Source organism: Taudactylus pleione, unplaced genomic scaffold (genome assembly GCF_031769625.1).
Source record: "Taudactylus pleione unplaced genomic scaffold, aTauple2 ptg000155l, whole genome shotgun sequence".
Lineage (NCBI taxonomy): Eukaryota > Metazoa > Chordata > Amphibia > Anura > Myobatrachidae > Taudactylus > Taudactylus pleione.
In genome coordinates this window covers 8,528,329-8,544,713 of record NW_028284557.1, presented here as the reverse complement: position 1 = coordinate 8,544,713, position 16,385 = coordinate 8,528,329, and the positions used below count along the sequence as shown (strand labels likewise).

General features: G+C 43.4%; 1 protein-coding gene across 5 annotated transcripts in view; it reads right to left on the bottom strand.

Moving 5' to 3' along the window:
• RARA (retinoic acid receptor alpha) overlaps positions 1 to 16,385 on the bottom strand; it is a 133,544-nt gene that overhangs the window by 48,372 nt on the left and 68,787 nt on the right. Inside the window, exon 1 of one of the 5 annotated variants that reach the window (XM_088474647.1) lies at positions 3,163 to 4,577. The exons of 3 other annotated variants lie outside the window; for them this stretch is intronic. In XM_088474647.1, the coding sequence (XP_088330773.1) occupies positions 3,163 to 3,325 (163 nt within the window). In that variant the 5' untranslated portion in view covers positions 3,326 to 4,577. Of the gene's footprint in view, positions 1 to 3,162; positions 4,578 to 16,385 lie in introns of those variants that run through there. One more of the 5 variants, XM_088474649.1, reaches the window with a different exon arrangement.

Sequence of the window (16,385 nt, the reverse complement as noted above, 5' to 3'; positions counted from 1 at the left end):
TGGGCAATGTGTATAAGGGGCACAAATGTGGGCATTGTGTAAAAGGGCCACTGCTGTGTGTCCTACATGAATAAGGGACACTACTATGTGGGTTAATGTGAATCAAGATTGTGCTACTGTGTGGCGTAATTTGAATTGGAAATACTATTATGTGACCACGCCCCTTTCTCTTAAGACCATGCCCTTTTTTTCGGCGCACGCTGTCCCTTTATTGAAAAACCACCAAGGGGGCCGGTGAGTTCCACCACTTCTCTAGGACCACTTTAAGCACTGACTTAACAGAAACTAGTTGGCCATTCACATTAGTCCCTGCCCAAGTACAGCTTACAATCTATAGAAGTGATTCACAGACAGTGACGTGCGGTGAGGTCAATGGCTGGAGAGGCACACATTGAGCTGGGTCCGAGTGCTGGGAACCTGTCTCACCCGCTACTCACTGTAACTCTCCCCTCACTACACTAAGGGGTACATTTACTAAAGTGGAGATGTTGCCCATAGCAACCAATCAGATTCTACTTAACATTTGACTAGCACCTTCTAGAAGATAATAGCTAGATTCTGATTGGTTGCTATGGGCAACATCTCCACTTCTAAAAACTCTCACTTTAGTAAATTTACCCCTAAGCTTCAATGTCCATTGATTCTCCTACCTGCATCACTGTCTTCTCTTGCTGTTGCTGACTGAGCTCGGATCTCTAAAGACTGCAGTGCACTTCCTGGTCATATGACACATCCAATGTGTCCATCAGTGCTCAAGGTACGCCCCCCCAAACTCAGAGGCATGCCTCTATTAGTTCTCTTTCCGTGAAGCTCAATGCCCTTGGTATGGCCCCACCCCCAGCATTGCAAGCAGTGTCTGACTATACAGAAGCGAGGCTGAGCTGTTGCTGCCTTCTCTGTCATCTACCTGCAGTCCCAAGGAGCTCCAAAAAGCTCGTGAGTGTTATCTATAAAATTGATTACAGTAAACAAAGCACCTTCCTGTCACCTGCTCAGGGGGGGTGCGCAGAAAAAGACGCTAATTTGCGAAGTTGGAATTGAACTGCAAATGCAATTCAAGGTGCAAATTCGCTTACTAAAGTGTGGGTTTTTAGAAGTGGAGATGTTGCCCATAGCAACCAATCAGATTCTACTTATCATTTATCTAGCACCCTCTAGAAGATACAAGCTAGAATCTGATTGGCTACTATGGACAACACCTCCACCTTTGCTTACGAGTGCCCAAAAACAATTTCCCTTTTATTCAATAGCTAAAGCTTCAGGTTCATTGTAGTGCAACAAAAGTTATCGAAGTTTCTTTTTAGCTCATAAGCACACATAAAAACATACACTTTTCAGGAATGCAAACACCATTGTTAACCACATGCCCTATTCTAAACACCCACCCAGAGACAAGTGTATGGAATGAGCCGGGGGAGGTGTTACTGAGCCTAGTGTTTTCTTTCTGATCTCCAAGCTCTAGTGTATACAGACGGTGGGGTTCCAATAAATACTAGTGTTTATGTAGTGGTGGGAGCCCTGCCCCTCCTCCTCAGGCCAGCAGATAAAGAAGCAAGATAGATGTAAGTCACTTGTTTAATCTCTGCCTTTGCCTGCCACCCTGTAAGGTACAGCTTAACATAGATATCACAAGGCACTCCCCCACACAACAAACACACAGCCTAGAACAGGCTATTAACTGCTCCAATCTGGCTGATAAACAATACAATTTCCTGTAACTACAACAGAATACCCCACACACTCCCTATAAAAAAACAATTTCTAAAACAAAATACTAGCACTTTATTCATTGATAACATGTATTAATCTTAAACCATACACTGTATACAAGCTGGCATGCTGAGGCTTGTAGTCCCAGTTTTTCTTACCCTGCTTCAAACCTCTAGCTTTTAAAAGAGTCATATATAACTGGACTAGCTGTCAGACAGTACGGTACATAAAAACATTATTACTGAATGATTAGAATGTACTTTTAAAAATTAGAAATTCACTTCCTGAGTTTTAAATAATATTCAGTCAAAATGTAGACTAAGCCTTTGAATTGCTTAAAAATACCCATTTGGTAAAGACTGTCAAAAGGTCTACACACACATGAGCCATAAATAATAGATATTATTAGCAATAAAGCAGTTTAATTATACCAACAATTTAGGCCTTGGTTAGCAAACGGGTTAAGCCCTCTGCCACTACATAAGCTCATCTTCCAAATAGGATTACAGGAGAGAAATAGCTTCACTTCTCTTCAGAACTGAGCGGTACTTATTAAAGTGAATTTTATCCTGGTATACAAATGAAAGATAATGGATGCACAGATACAAGAGACAGAATTGTCTGATCATTTACAGGGCTGGAAACCTATATAGTGAAGCTGAGAATGTCTTATTTATCTCTAGTATAATGGCTCTATTGTAGAGTGCCACCAAGAAAAGTGCTCGATTACAGTAGGCTGGAGACATTCTTACAATGGCAGTTAAAAAAAAAAAACACAACAAAAACCTGAATGAGTATTTACAATGAGCCAAATACTGTAGTCAAAAGGTCTCCAAAATATAAAAATGTCCAATTACTATAGACTATACAGAGTAGCTCTTATTGCCTAAATATAGAAAATTCAGTCCACAATACCATAAATAGATTATAAAAAGGGATGTATTGCATCTAATTATTATACTTACGATATAGCATACAGCCACAAGATATTAGCTAGCACCCTAGTAGGAGAAATATATACGATAACCACATAAGACTATAGTTAAGCGGATCATTTAAGATTTAATTTACCACAAAAAAAAGCAGTTAGTTTGTATTCTATTGCAAAGAACAAAAGTATTAAAAACCATCTGTAAATGTAAAAGATTGAAAGAGTGAAAAGCAAACTGGTATATTTTTCCTTACATGCACAGAATAACTGCAAGCAGAAACTGACTCTCAATGGCCTGTATTAGGAAACATTACAACCTAAAAACAGCAGCAGAACCCTCACAATAACTACACACTAAAACATTGCACCTATGTGGTTTCAAGAGGTGCATGTGGCATCATTAGGTGGAAAACATATATGTGACACGATAAGCCCATATGGCATTGCAACAGCCTTCGCCCCACACATTGCTATGTTGTCAGGCAATAGAAAATGGAAACCATCTTTTTACACCTACGTACAATGGTTGGAATGGCTCCAGTGCTGGTTCCGGATTGGAGTCCCGAAAGGATGAATTGTCCCTTTATCCGGCATTAAGCAGGCCCTGTTCGGTGTATAGAAATCCATCATGTGATAGTGCGTGGAGCTATTTCCCAAACCTGGCACATCCACATTTTCATACATCCTAAATACAGCCACTGGCAAACCATAAATGAATAATTACAAAAAAAAATGTTTTGGAGATCAAAAAAATTATATATTTATATATATTTAGGATTAGAAGGATTTAGGAAAAATCCCAGTCAAGAACCATATAAGATTTATCAAACCAGAAGGAAGGGTAGGGTTGATCTTCTGCAGACAGATCCAGAAGTATTATCTGATGGGAGATTCTTTCAACTCTCTGCATGGATTCCATCAAATGACTAGAGAGGGGGAGGGAAGTAGTGCAAAGTTTAAAACTAAAGCCCCTCCAGATGGATGTATTATGGCCTGTGCATAACCATCTTCTGCAGTCTTCGGTATCTTTAAACCTTACAAATTCCCTTTACCATGCTGTGAACCAGACGTGTCTCTTGGTACAAGTGATTCTAGCAGTTTTGTCTCTCCTGCTTGATGGCATGGAATCCTCAGAAATCCTTAAAGATCAGGGAATCTACTCCATTAGGATGAAAGAGGGGGTGGATCAATTAGGGAGAGTGGTTGGGGATTAAAAGGGTTGCCTGGCATTGTCAGCTAGTATCTATTAAAAATAGAAAGTCTTAAATGGAGAAAATCTGTTTAGAGCAAAAGGGTGTCCACCTAATCTCCTGTACAATGCCGAATCCTTGAACACAGATATTTCGTAATGGTTTGGGGATAACCAGTTTTGAAAGAGCTCTTAAGTCTTCAGATCCAGAGCACATATAAACACTCAGGAATCTCCTTGTGATGCCATGGTAAAACAGATCAGTAGTACAGTCCCTATTTAAAGTATGCCAGCCTTGGGATAAAGGAAATTCTTACCATGCGCAGTCATGTATGTAAATAAAGTCCCAGTGTCCAGGATTAAATTGTAGGTCAGATGCAATAGGATATCCTAGCATAGAATCCAGCAAGCGATTTAAACTGTATTTGCTTTTTTCCACAGAATAGAGGTTTGTGCCCAGTTGTGACAACTATGTATGATACAGAATGGAGGATATCTGATCTCACAAGAACCAGGTCCTGTAGTGTGGGAGATCCCCAATAACGAAATCAGACTGGATGGTGAATTCTCGATACAAGACAAGGCATCCCGGATTTCTTCTGACAATGTAGATAACAACATATGAGATGTTCCCTTGTGAGATAACTGGCTCTGCAGATCCTGTAGTATGGGGGATTCCTGTCCCTCTCAAAGCAGATTCTGGTGTCACATATGCACACTGCTCAATACTGCAGACCTCACTGCTGAGTCTCCTTTTTACTCCTCCCCCCTCCTCTTTCCATTCTGATGGACTGAAGGCAGCTGATCCCAGGAAGTCAACACCCCCAGCCCCCTCTCCTCACTCTTAACCTATTCCCTGCCAGGAGTGTCACACTGCACAGTTATAACAAAGGCTGTAGTTCCCATATTCTCAACCTCATGCCTATTATTTAGGAGCGGCTATGATCTAAATGCCTTTCCATCACTGCCCCCTTCATTTCCCTAATATCATGCATATGACCTCTCTCTGAACCTCTATCCTCACCTCCAAATGACCCAACCAGCTCCTTCTTTCAGCTAATGATGTCACAGGCTCCCCCCCTACTTGCATATTTTCAAATGGACTGACCACTCCTTCTATGACCCCTCTACACCCTTCGCTAGTAGGATATTAGTCTGGGATACATCACATTACTGGCCCTGTCAATTATAATCCCACAATCCACAGACATGAATACACAAGTTTGCAGAGAGATAATGATATGCAATTATGCACACATGGAGAGGGAAGCACATATACACATTGCAGGTTCATAAGACAAGGGCTCACATATGTACATTCATTTGTTTTTGGAAAAAAAAATTATTAATTTTTACAGCTCTCAATAATAAAATAACTACATTCATACCATCCCCATGCTACTATTGTAAAGGAATTGAAATTGATGCATGTTGAGGGGAAATAATTTATTTTAATATATGAGATGACAATTAATAATAAATTAGTTGCAATGTTTATACATTTAGATTATAAACTCATAACATAAAACATAATCCCTAGTTTGTTACTCATATGTTTATATTGTGCTCTTTGACTGTAGTAAACTGTGGAAGTGATGTTGCAATCAATAAAAGATACTATTTATTTATAGGAGTATGTAGACATGACTAAATTCTTATGTCTCCCACATTTATTTAGTTATAAGGGCCTAGGGAGTATGTGATCATACCTTAAGCTAGGTACACACCATAAAATATATCCCAAGATATATTGTATGCAGATCGGAACGATATATTGTGCGGATCGTATGGTGTGTACGCCCCAACTGCGTGTGTACGACGGTTGATGATGTGGTGAACAACGCCATGCTGCTACATGCAGCATGGAACGATTTATCGCACGGTCTACACTTGATCATGCAGTGTGTATGGCCAGCGCCATATATTGTTCCATTGCACATCGTATATGGTGTTTACCCAGCTTAATACATGTTCCCATATTGGGGCTGATTCTGAGTTGGGAGTATGTTAGTATTTTGATGAAAATTAAAGCCTTTTTGTTTTTACTGTACTTTTACTATCCTTTTGCTTACTACAATATTTACTTGAAATACGTGCGTGCCTCAAAAAAGTTATTATATTGCATGTTATGTTACCAGATGTCAGAACATTACAAACGAATGGTGTCCACACATAGTACATCAGATAAGTACAAAGGGGGGCACAGTAAATCTCCCCAACCCAATCACAAGCAGGCATGATTTTGTATTTTACTCCATTAAGTCCCAATTGTGGTGTTAGTAGAGTTCAGAAACTCACCAGCCAGATAAAATTACAAGCACACAGTACACTGACAAGGAAACATTCCAAGGTAGCCATATGTAAACACCTTCACAATGCATAGTATAATATAGTATACTATATACAAACTACATTTACAAGACTGCTCAAGGTTCTTGTTTATTATGGAAAAATGTGGGTGGGTTATTTATTAGATAGGTCTTGGAGAAGGTTACAAAGTAAGGGCAAAGGGTGGAATGGGGGTTTTATATGCACATGAAAGTCTCTTTTATAGCTCCTATAGAATTAGCAGGCTTTAGATCCCAGAATGGGGCAGCAGGGAAGCTGGGCAATAAAATAAGGAGGGGTGGGGGATATCTCCCAAGATTTATTGCCCAAGCTCAAATGGGACTTCTGGCAACTCCTCCTGGACACAGATGGCAGAGGGGGTGTATGGCAACATTACATTGTAGCTACCTGATCTATTCTATCCCAACAACATGTGTAATTACATGCAACCATTCTAAGATTATTATTCTTTATATATAAAGTGTCACCATGTACATGAAAGCATAACACATTTAGTGCTTTAGTCATGCCAAACAGCCCTTCAGGTCCTGTGGATCTTGGCCTGTGCAGAGCGTCTTTGTTGCCTGAAAATACATTAAATCACAATGCAACAAAACCGCTTCATAAGACTGCACTGATTAATGTGATATGAGACACTTGTATATCTGTGTGCGACGGAGTCTGAATCTGTATACAAAGTGCTACAATGCCGCGGTGGCTTATTTCAACTGCAAGTTCTGTTGTGCATTGTATACAGAGTCAGACTCAGTTGCGCACAGATATACAAATGTTGCATATGAAATGAATCAGTGATGTCTCGTAAAGCGGTTTGTCGCATCCAATTGTGACTAAGACGCATTTTCAGGTGATAAAAAGACACTACACAGCTCAGTGCAGCTCATTTTCGCAGACGTCTTATGCCGCATGGAGTACTGAGGCTAGGTCTATGAGGACACATCTGTAAAACAAATTAAGTAAATAGAGCATTCAACATCTATAAGATTTTAAGTAGACTGACTATGTGTATGGAGTTATTTCCTAACATTATACAAATGTTCACAATATACATAAAGCTTATTAGCTTTGAGATGGGCAGCAGAAATCCCTAGAACCATATGAGGCTCTTCTAACCAGATTCAATTCAGCTCCCTGGTCCTCTGCCTGGTGCATTTGTATGGTCCATGTAGCAGGTTAGACTAGGATTGGATGGTTGTGCCATATGAACAGTTCATGCAATTACTCTGATCTGATGTTTCTCCTTCCCCCCCAAATTGAACCTGCAACCTCCTTTTGGCATGAAATGAACACTTGGGAGGCCCATGAATAGCATCAAGTTAACATCAATGCTTTAAAGTTGAGTTGTACTATTTGTATTTATTTTCAACAAGTACACCTGTGTGAATGTCAACATGGTGCTATAGTGATTACACTGTTGGCTCATAGCTCTGTGGAGTTTTTATGTTCTCCCTGTGTTTGGATGGGTTTCCAGGTTTCCTCCCGCAAGTCCAAAACAAAAAAAAAAAATACTTGCAGAAAAATTGCCTTCTGACAAAAATAGACCCTACTGTCCGTGGTAGGGACTTTAGACTCCAATGTGGCAGGGACTGATGTGAACAAGAAACACATAAGAAATAAAATAAATACATTTAGACTGCACGATAGAGCAGCCAACCAGCAGACACGGAGGAGGGAGGCGAGAAGTGACAAGACGATAATCAGACTGCCTCCATACACTGCACAATGTAGTGAGGTGATCTTCATTCAGAGAAGGTAGTTGGCTAAACGAACATTGGTTGTTTCGGACAGGACAGGTTTGATAGCCAAATTATCATTTTTATTGCAGTTTCAGGTCCACACACTGAACGATAATTGTTCAAACTAGTTGTTTGGTTGGCTGGTTTACAAGATTATTGTGCAGTGTATGGCTATCTTTATAATAGCAGCTGAATGCGCCCAAGATAGCTGCCTCACTCTCTGCAAATATATAAAGTGCTTTGAATCCTATTGGGAGAAAACTGCAATATAAATAATTACTATTATTATAGTTTACTGCAACATTTTACATATTTGTAAGAGGGCCACTCATGATGTGTGACATGAGTCAACGGGGTAGCACGTGGAGGAATGACGGCTGCAGTATTTTGGTCCAGTCCGTCAGACCGTCCTCTCTTGTCTACCAAGAATGCCGGGAGTGATAACCTCACGCCCGGCATTCTGGGAGGAGCACAGTGTGACTGCTGGACTGCTAAGGGGGGCGAGTTCGCGGAGCTGCGCACCTTGGTCCCGATTCTTTTTTTGTGGAGGGGGGTGTCACCAGGGCCGGGCCAATCCTAATATTTTTGGTAAGCAAAGATACATTTTGGTGCCCCTTGGCGGACTTTGCACACACCCAAGATGTGTGCACCAGACAAAGGAAAGGGGTGTGGTCTCATGGGAAAAGCCATAATCATGAGCTCCGCCCCGTAATTCCAATCATGCTGGGTACATGCCCAGTGCTCTTGGTGCTGCTGAGAATGCCCCCAGTCCCTTTCTCCAGTCAATAGATGCCACATAGTGCCCCCAGTAGTAGTGACCCTGTAATAGTGCCCCCAAAAGTAATGTTCCCATTATTAGTGCCCCCAGTAGTAATGCCCCAAATAGTAATGCCCCCAGTATTAATGCCCTTGTAATAATGTCCCCAGTAGTTAGCCCCCAGTAGTAGTGCCCCCAATAGTAATGCCCCTGTAATAATGCTCCCAGTAGTAATGCCCCTGGAAAATTGCCCCCAGTAAGTAATGCCCCTTTAAGAGTGCCCCCAGAATTAAGGTCCCCTTTAAGTGCCCCCAGTAGTAATGCCCCCTGTAAAAGTGCTCCCAGTAGTAATGCCTCCTGTAAGAGTGCCCCCAGTAGTAATGCCCCCTGCAAAATGTTCCCCCAGTAGTAATGCCCCCTGTAAAATGTGCCTCAGTAGTAATGCCCCCTGTAAGTGCCCCCAGTACTAATGCCCCCAGTAGTAATGCCCCCTGTAAAAGTGCCCCCAGTAGTAATGCCCCCAGTAAAATATGCCCCCAGTAGTAATGCCCCCTGTAAAAGTGCCCCAAGTAGTAATGCCCCCTGTAAGATGTGCCCCCAGTAGTAATGCCCCCTGTAAGATGTGCCCCCAGTATTAAAGCCCCCTGTAAGATGTGCCCCCAGTAGTAATGCCCCCTGTAAAAGTGCCCCCAGTATGAGTGCCATGCCCACACACACAAAAAAAAACCCAACAATTCTTGCCTTAAGCCCCGATCCCGCTTCTGCTGCCGTCCGCCGCTTCTCGGAACAATGGGAGAGATGTCATGACGTCTCTCCCATAGTGCTCGTGGGGGGGAGCCGGAAGCCAGAGCTCAGGAAAGAGCCGGGCGCCCGCTGGTAATTAAATCTCAGCGGTGCCCGGCAAATGGAGCCTCCGGTGGCCTGGGGGATGTGGCGCTGGGGACTGAATTGTGGCCTGGCAGTGGTGGCTAATCACAGCGGCCTCTCCTGGCTAGCACCCTACCCACCTGCGTAGCCGGCGTAATGGGCCGGCCGGCCGGCCCTGGGCATTACAGCACCAGGTGACACCAACCCTAGTGATGTCTGTGTGTTAAGTTTCATTACCATCGGTTGCAGTGAGGATTTGGTCGCAGTGTAACTGATAGTCTGGGAGCATTTGGGGGAGGTAACGGGGAAATGGCAATGAAATCACAGACGTGTCGCAACCATTTTGGGGACATGTCTCAGACTGCGATTGTGATCCTGTACGCAGTAAAATGGCTCCGTCATCTAAGTTTCAGCGGCCAATTTGAATAACAATAGGGTACTCAGAACTCCTATAATCAAATGATCTGGACCCGGTACTGCGTCTTTATATGCAGTCACTTGAATTTGCAAAACCGCTGGTTCACTGCTGGCATGAATACAAGTCCCGGCAGCTGGGTCATTTGCATATTTTTGCACAGCCACCGCGTACAAATTTGCATCAGCAGTGGCATTAGCGCACATCTCTGAATCAGGCCCTTAGTTCCAGACGCACCATGCAGAAGCAATTTCAGAAAACTTGTATTCAACTCTGAGCTAAAGGAGCTGGAGGGTCTTTCATTGTTCCACAAAATAGTTCACACCATATTGCTATTGTTATACCCAGCTACTACTGCATGTAATTCTGGTGCAAAGTTTCAAACATCAATTTTAACAGAATTGCTGCAGATATTTATAATTGATTACAATACTAATCTTATATAACCTTCACTTGAAATTGATGTAATATATTGTAATTTTTAGTGATTTTTCTGCAAAATAACTTCTTTTTTAACTTCTTTGTAGTGCTCCCCATATCTCTCTTTGAATGCTTGTAGGGACAATTTTGAATATTATGTTTAGCTTCAATATATACCCTTAATATACACTCCATACCCCCAAATTTGTGTAAATATATTGGAAGTAGTCACTGATCTGAGTACATTTCTATAAAGCAACGCTTTACACATTTAAAAGTTTAAAAACTAACACTTATTTTGTACGGTTCCTCATTCCAAATAAAAGTTAATCCTAATTGGAGTTGTAAGTGACTAAAGTACTACCCATTTTTCAGGAGGTACCCCCTTGTTGTACACATATTGTAATCCAAGTTTTAAGGTGCCCATACATCAGCGACTGTTTGTCGCGATCCGGTGATGCAATGGGAAATGCCTATGTTTCCGGGTAGAAACGCCGACCTCCCACCATCGATGTTCTGCGATCCGTCGCCGGATCGCAGACATTTCACATGTAAAATGTCCGCGATTTGACAATTGCGATAATTTTTTGATCGCAATCGTCAAAATCCAACATGTTGGATTTCTGCGATCCTGCGATGCCGGGTTGCAGCATCGACGGATCCTCTCGACCTCCGGTCATAATATACCTTCCAATAATGCTATTCATGTGTGTTTGATTTGTCTGCAGTGCTTTGATGATAGATATATTATTATAACAGTCAAGATGGGTTTTGAAACATATGCAAAACTGACAAGCCTTGTTGTCTACTCTAATATCTGCCCCTATTGTTGACAGTGGAATACTACACAATTGGGTCATATGCCACCATGGTTTAAATACCACATAGAGGTAATAATCTAAAGCAACCAGTTAGATATTTGCTTCCACAGTGAAAACGTATATTTGATCAACAAAAATTATATATACTGTATATTGTAACAAGAATCACATAGACCGGGTAAAATCCATCAGTAGCTTTATTGCTCACAACAGGCAGGTATACAGGATATGGCAGTTTCACAGGCAAGATGTTACACAAAGGGCCGTATTCAATATGGAGCAAAAAGCCGAAATCGGCAAAAAAGTTTCGCCGATGACGTCATTTCGCCAGGTGGAAAAGTATTGCCGTATTCAATTTGAAAGACTTTCCGCCTCAATGCAATGTAATAGGCGAAAAAGTTTCGCTTATGAATAGCAGGTGGACAAATGTGCAGAATTGGGGTTTTGGGGTGCAATCGTGCGGGAACCCCTGTGCAGCCTTCAGACAGATCCCCAAAGGTAAACTGCGTCAAATAAAAAAAAAAAAAAAAAAGACTTGAGAACACCCCAAACATGTACTTTCATTTTGGGGGCGGAAAAAAAAAATAGGGGGACAAAGTTAAAAACTACCAAACTAGACTCCAGTGGGTCCCCAAGTATGCCCCAGGTGTTTTTTTTATTGCAGGTGTTTGCGGCAGGTGGCTTTTTAAAGTATTTTAAAATGATACTTTAGCAACTTTGCTACTCCCGATTTTCAGGTACCCAAAATTTGCAGGGACTAGTGAATTTCTCCAGAAAAAACAAAATGCTATTCTTCACCACTTATGCAAATACGCAAAACAGCGCCTATTGAGACCATCTAAAAACACCAAATACCTTCAGCAGGCCAATTCGGGGGTATCCTTAGTAATCCCCAATGTCAGTGCATCTTTTGGGGGTTGTCAGGCTGATTACCCCATTTTGGAGAGGACTTTCCGCCCGTTCAAGTATCGCCGGGTGCCGTTTTCGCGTACTATCATATTGAATACGGGGAATCGCGGGGACACGTGTAAAAAGTTTCCGCACCCAAAACAAGCGATGCAGGCGAAAAGTCCACCAGGCGAAAAAGTATCGCGGGTGCGAAACATATTGAATACGGGCCAAAGTCTTCCAAATAGCAATATTTCTTCAGAGGACTCGCAGGTCCAGGACCCCTAACACTAGTCACCCCCGGGCCTATAAACTGGGCGACTATCTCACCGTCAGGCTTAGTTTCCCTGCAGTTCTTAAATCAGCCTCACACAGGTGTCTGTAATCAGCTGCCTTTCCAGACTCTGATTGAGGCAACACCTGAACTGGACATTACACATTCCTAATGCCTTTGCTCTGCCAAACCTGGGAGATCTGGATATTCCACATTTACTTCATGTGGAATTATGCTGACCCTGTCACACTCCTCCCACCCTTAGCTTCAACCACCCTGGTGAAGCTAAAACACTTTCAGGCGAGCTATCTGCCTCGCCCACATCTATTTGTGCCATCCGCCCAGGTACACAGCTCTCTACCATTTTCCAAAGTTCGCCATCCTCACCCTCTTCCTCCTCTAGCTTCACTATAGGGTTGCTTGGAGGATCGGGCCCAACAAACCTTCTGGAAAGGGCATCAGCATTGAGGTGCTGTTTCCCCAGACGATGCTGCACCTCAAACTTAAATGGTTGCAAAGATAAAAACCAGCGGGTTACACGAGCATTCACTTCCTTGTTCGTGTGCATCCACTGTAAAGGGGCATGATCTGTAACTAACAAAAACTCCCGCCCCAACAAATATTTTAATGAGTCTACTGCCCACTTAATTGCCAAGCACTCTTGCTCCACCGTTGAGTACTTGCGCTCCCTGGGCAGCAATTTCCGGCTAAGGTAGAGGATGAGTTTCTCTTCCCCTTCTACCACTTGGGAAAGGACTGCCCCCAATCCCGTACCTGAGGCATCTGTCTGCAATATAAACTTCTTCTTAAAGTTAGGAGCCTGCAAAACAGATTCTGCACACAAGACGTGCCTTAAATACTGCCATGCAGCTTCTGCTGCTCTAAGCCATACTATCTTGTCTGGGAACACTCCGTTAATGATGCGAGCAGCCAGGGGGCGTCTTTACAAAATAGCGAGCGCATGTTTCATTCGCTCGCTCAGACATAGAGGCATCAACAGACCGCAAAGAGCGAGCGCTCAATTTAAATAGCCGGCCCCTTTTTCTGAACAAGCGAGCGCAAATAGCATCTGGCTCTGAATCAGGCCCTAAATCCCATAGAGGATTGGGGTACCTCTCGCACTGCAAACATTAACTAGGGTAGGAGTAAATCCCAATCTCGCTTTTCCTCAGACACCGCCCTTTTTATAATTTGTTTAATGGTCTGGTAAAAGCGTTCAACAAGTCCATCTGTTTGCGGGTGGTAAACTGAGTTAGTAATCCTATCCACCTTTAACCGTCGGCACATATCTAGTTTAGAGACAAGGGGTACCTTGGTCCGTTAAGACCTCCTTTGGTATTCCCAAGCGGGTATATAGCATCAACAATTCCCGGGCAATAGTGCTAGATTTCATGTTACGTAGCGGTATGGCCTCCGGGTACCTTGTAGCATAATCTACCACCACTAATATGTATTGATTCCCACAAGCAGATATTTCGACGGCCCTATCAGATCCACACCAATTGTCTCAAAAGGTACAGAAATGACAGGGAGGGGAACCAATGGTGTCCGAAACCTTGGACAGGGTGCTGCCTTCTGATACACTGGACATTCTTGACAATACTTTTTTACTGCTGCATGAATGCTGGGCCAGAAGAATCTTAACTGAATACGCTGGAGAGCTTTCTCCTCCCCCAAATGGCCACCCCATAGGTGTATATGAGCCGCCCTGAACAACAACTGCTCGTGTTTCCAGGGAACCAACAATTGGTCTACTCTCTTACCCTGCAAATAGGTTACACGATATAACAAATCATTTTTCAATGCATAGTATGGTACACCTTCTGCTGGTAGAGCAGTGATTACTCTACCATTTATCTCTACAACATTTTCAAATGCATTTATCAAGTTCCCATCATTCTGTTGATCCTGGCCAAAGTCCTGCAAGGACACTTCCTTGCCAATGGGAACCCACTGTGTCTCAAGCTGGCCACACACATGGCAATCTACACACGATCAGCCGATGTGTACGATTTGTGTATGATTTCCCTTGAAACTCTCCCCGGCAGCACTGCACACGATCTCCACACGATCTGCACACAATTTGGTGTCCAATCTTCAAACGATCTCTCCTGCATCCAGACAGTGCATCGTGTCCTAGATTGTCATATCTGCCTTACTGCACTGCAGATCTGAAGATGCGATGTGCGACCAGCGGGGATGCGCATCGCATCGTGAGTGGGGTCTCACGATTTACTCAGGATTTAGCCATATTTTACATGTATTACACGATCTTTCATTCCAATGTGTCGGAATCGGCCAGATCGGGTAAAATATCGCTATGTGTGTGGAGGTCATCAGTCACAGCCACCAATCTTTGGGAAATAGCAGAGCTTGGCTCCTGGGACACCTCTGATGTGGACCATCTGCTGTCATCATGCCACGTGACCACCTCTTGCAACAACGGAAAGTACCGACCTAGGATCAATGGGTAGGGTGGCCTGGCGGTTACTGCTGCTATCATCTTCAGGGATCGCCCTTTGATCACTCGGGGGCATTCTTCTTCTGATCAGCCCCAGGTGGAACTAGGTTGGCAGAGATGATGGTTAATTCCCTGCCAGTATCCACTAAGGCCCAGACCTCCCGGCCTTCCACTCGCACCATCAAACAAAACAAGGTGGTTTTCAATGGGGAAGTGCCTCCAGCAGCCATTCTGAACACAGGTCGAGTTGTTTTTCCAGCACTACAGTTCATCAGCTCGCCCTGGTTTGGGCAGTTCTGGCGCAAATGACCGGGCTGGCCGCAGTCAAAACACACAGCTAGAGGTGGGTTGTTGGCCTTAACAACTGGGACCAGGGTTCTAGGCTTGGGAACTGGCTGGAATCCCCGTTTGGCATTGTTTAACTTCCCAAGAGTCAGGTACCATTCAATCACCACCGCTAACTCCTCAAACGTTTGAGGATCAGCCTGTAGAGCCTACTATTGCACCTCACGATCTAGTACCTGCACAGCATGTTCCAAAGCCACCATCTCTACTATGCGATGAGCAGAGATCTTATCTGGCTGCATCCGCGCCTTACTCAGCCTGGCTAATTTGGCCAGCTGGACCCTTGAGACGGGTTTAGCCGCCATTCCTGAAACTCCTGAGCTTTGCTAGGTCCAGTCACTCCAACTCTGCCGAATATTGCCTTTTTCAAGTGCGGATAGGAGTTTGCCTCAGTCACGTTTAAATCAACATATGCTCTCTGAGGTTCCCCTGTGAGAAAGAGAGCAAGTCTGGCAGCCCACTCCTCCTCAGGCCATTTTAAACGTTCAGCAGTACACTCAAAGGAGCACAGAAAAGCTTCAATGTCATCAGATGGAGTAAGCTTCTGTAACACCTCTCGCTCCTGCCCACCTTTCCTCACTTCAGTTACTCTGCATGTAATAGCTGAATTTGGGTCTGCTGCCCTATAGCCAATTCAGCAAACACTTTCATCAATTTCTCCATATTACACTGCTTTATCCATTTATGGACAAACTTAGCATGCTTTATAAATTCTCTTTTGCAAGCCAGATCCCCAGCAATCAATAAAAGCTGGCTTTAAAAACTGCACTACATTCCCTGGGTACTCAAGCACATAAATAGGAATTTAGTAGTTTTTATACTGTGCACAATTTGCAGATACACAGACAAATGATCACTGTGAACAACTGCCGCTTTATGGCTAGCCTGCCATTCTCAGCTACCCAGCTGCTAGTAAAGCAACTCAGACTCACCAAGCCGCTGGACAGTGGGTAGCATCCTGCAATGCGCCTCACTGCCACGGTGGGTGGATCTGGTCAATGTATCCGGACTCTTGCTGCGTAATACTTTCCAGCAAGTCCCTGTTCGGGCACCAAATGTGACAAAAATCACACAGACCGGGTAAAATCCATCAGTAGCTTTATTGCTCACCACAGGCAGGTATACAGGTTATGTCAGTTTCAGAGTCTTCCAAACAGCAATATTTCTTCAGTGGACTCGCAGGTCCAGAACCCCTAACACTAGTCACCCCATGGCCTATAAGCTG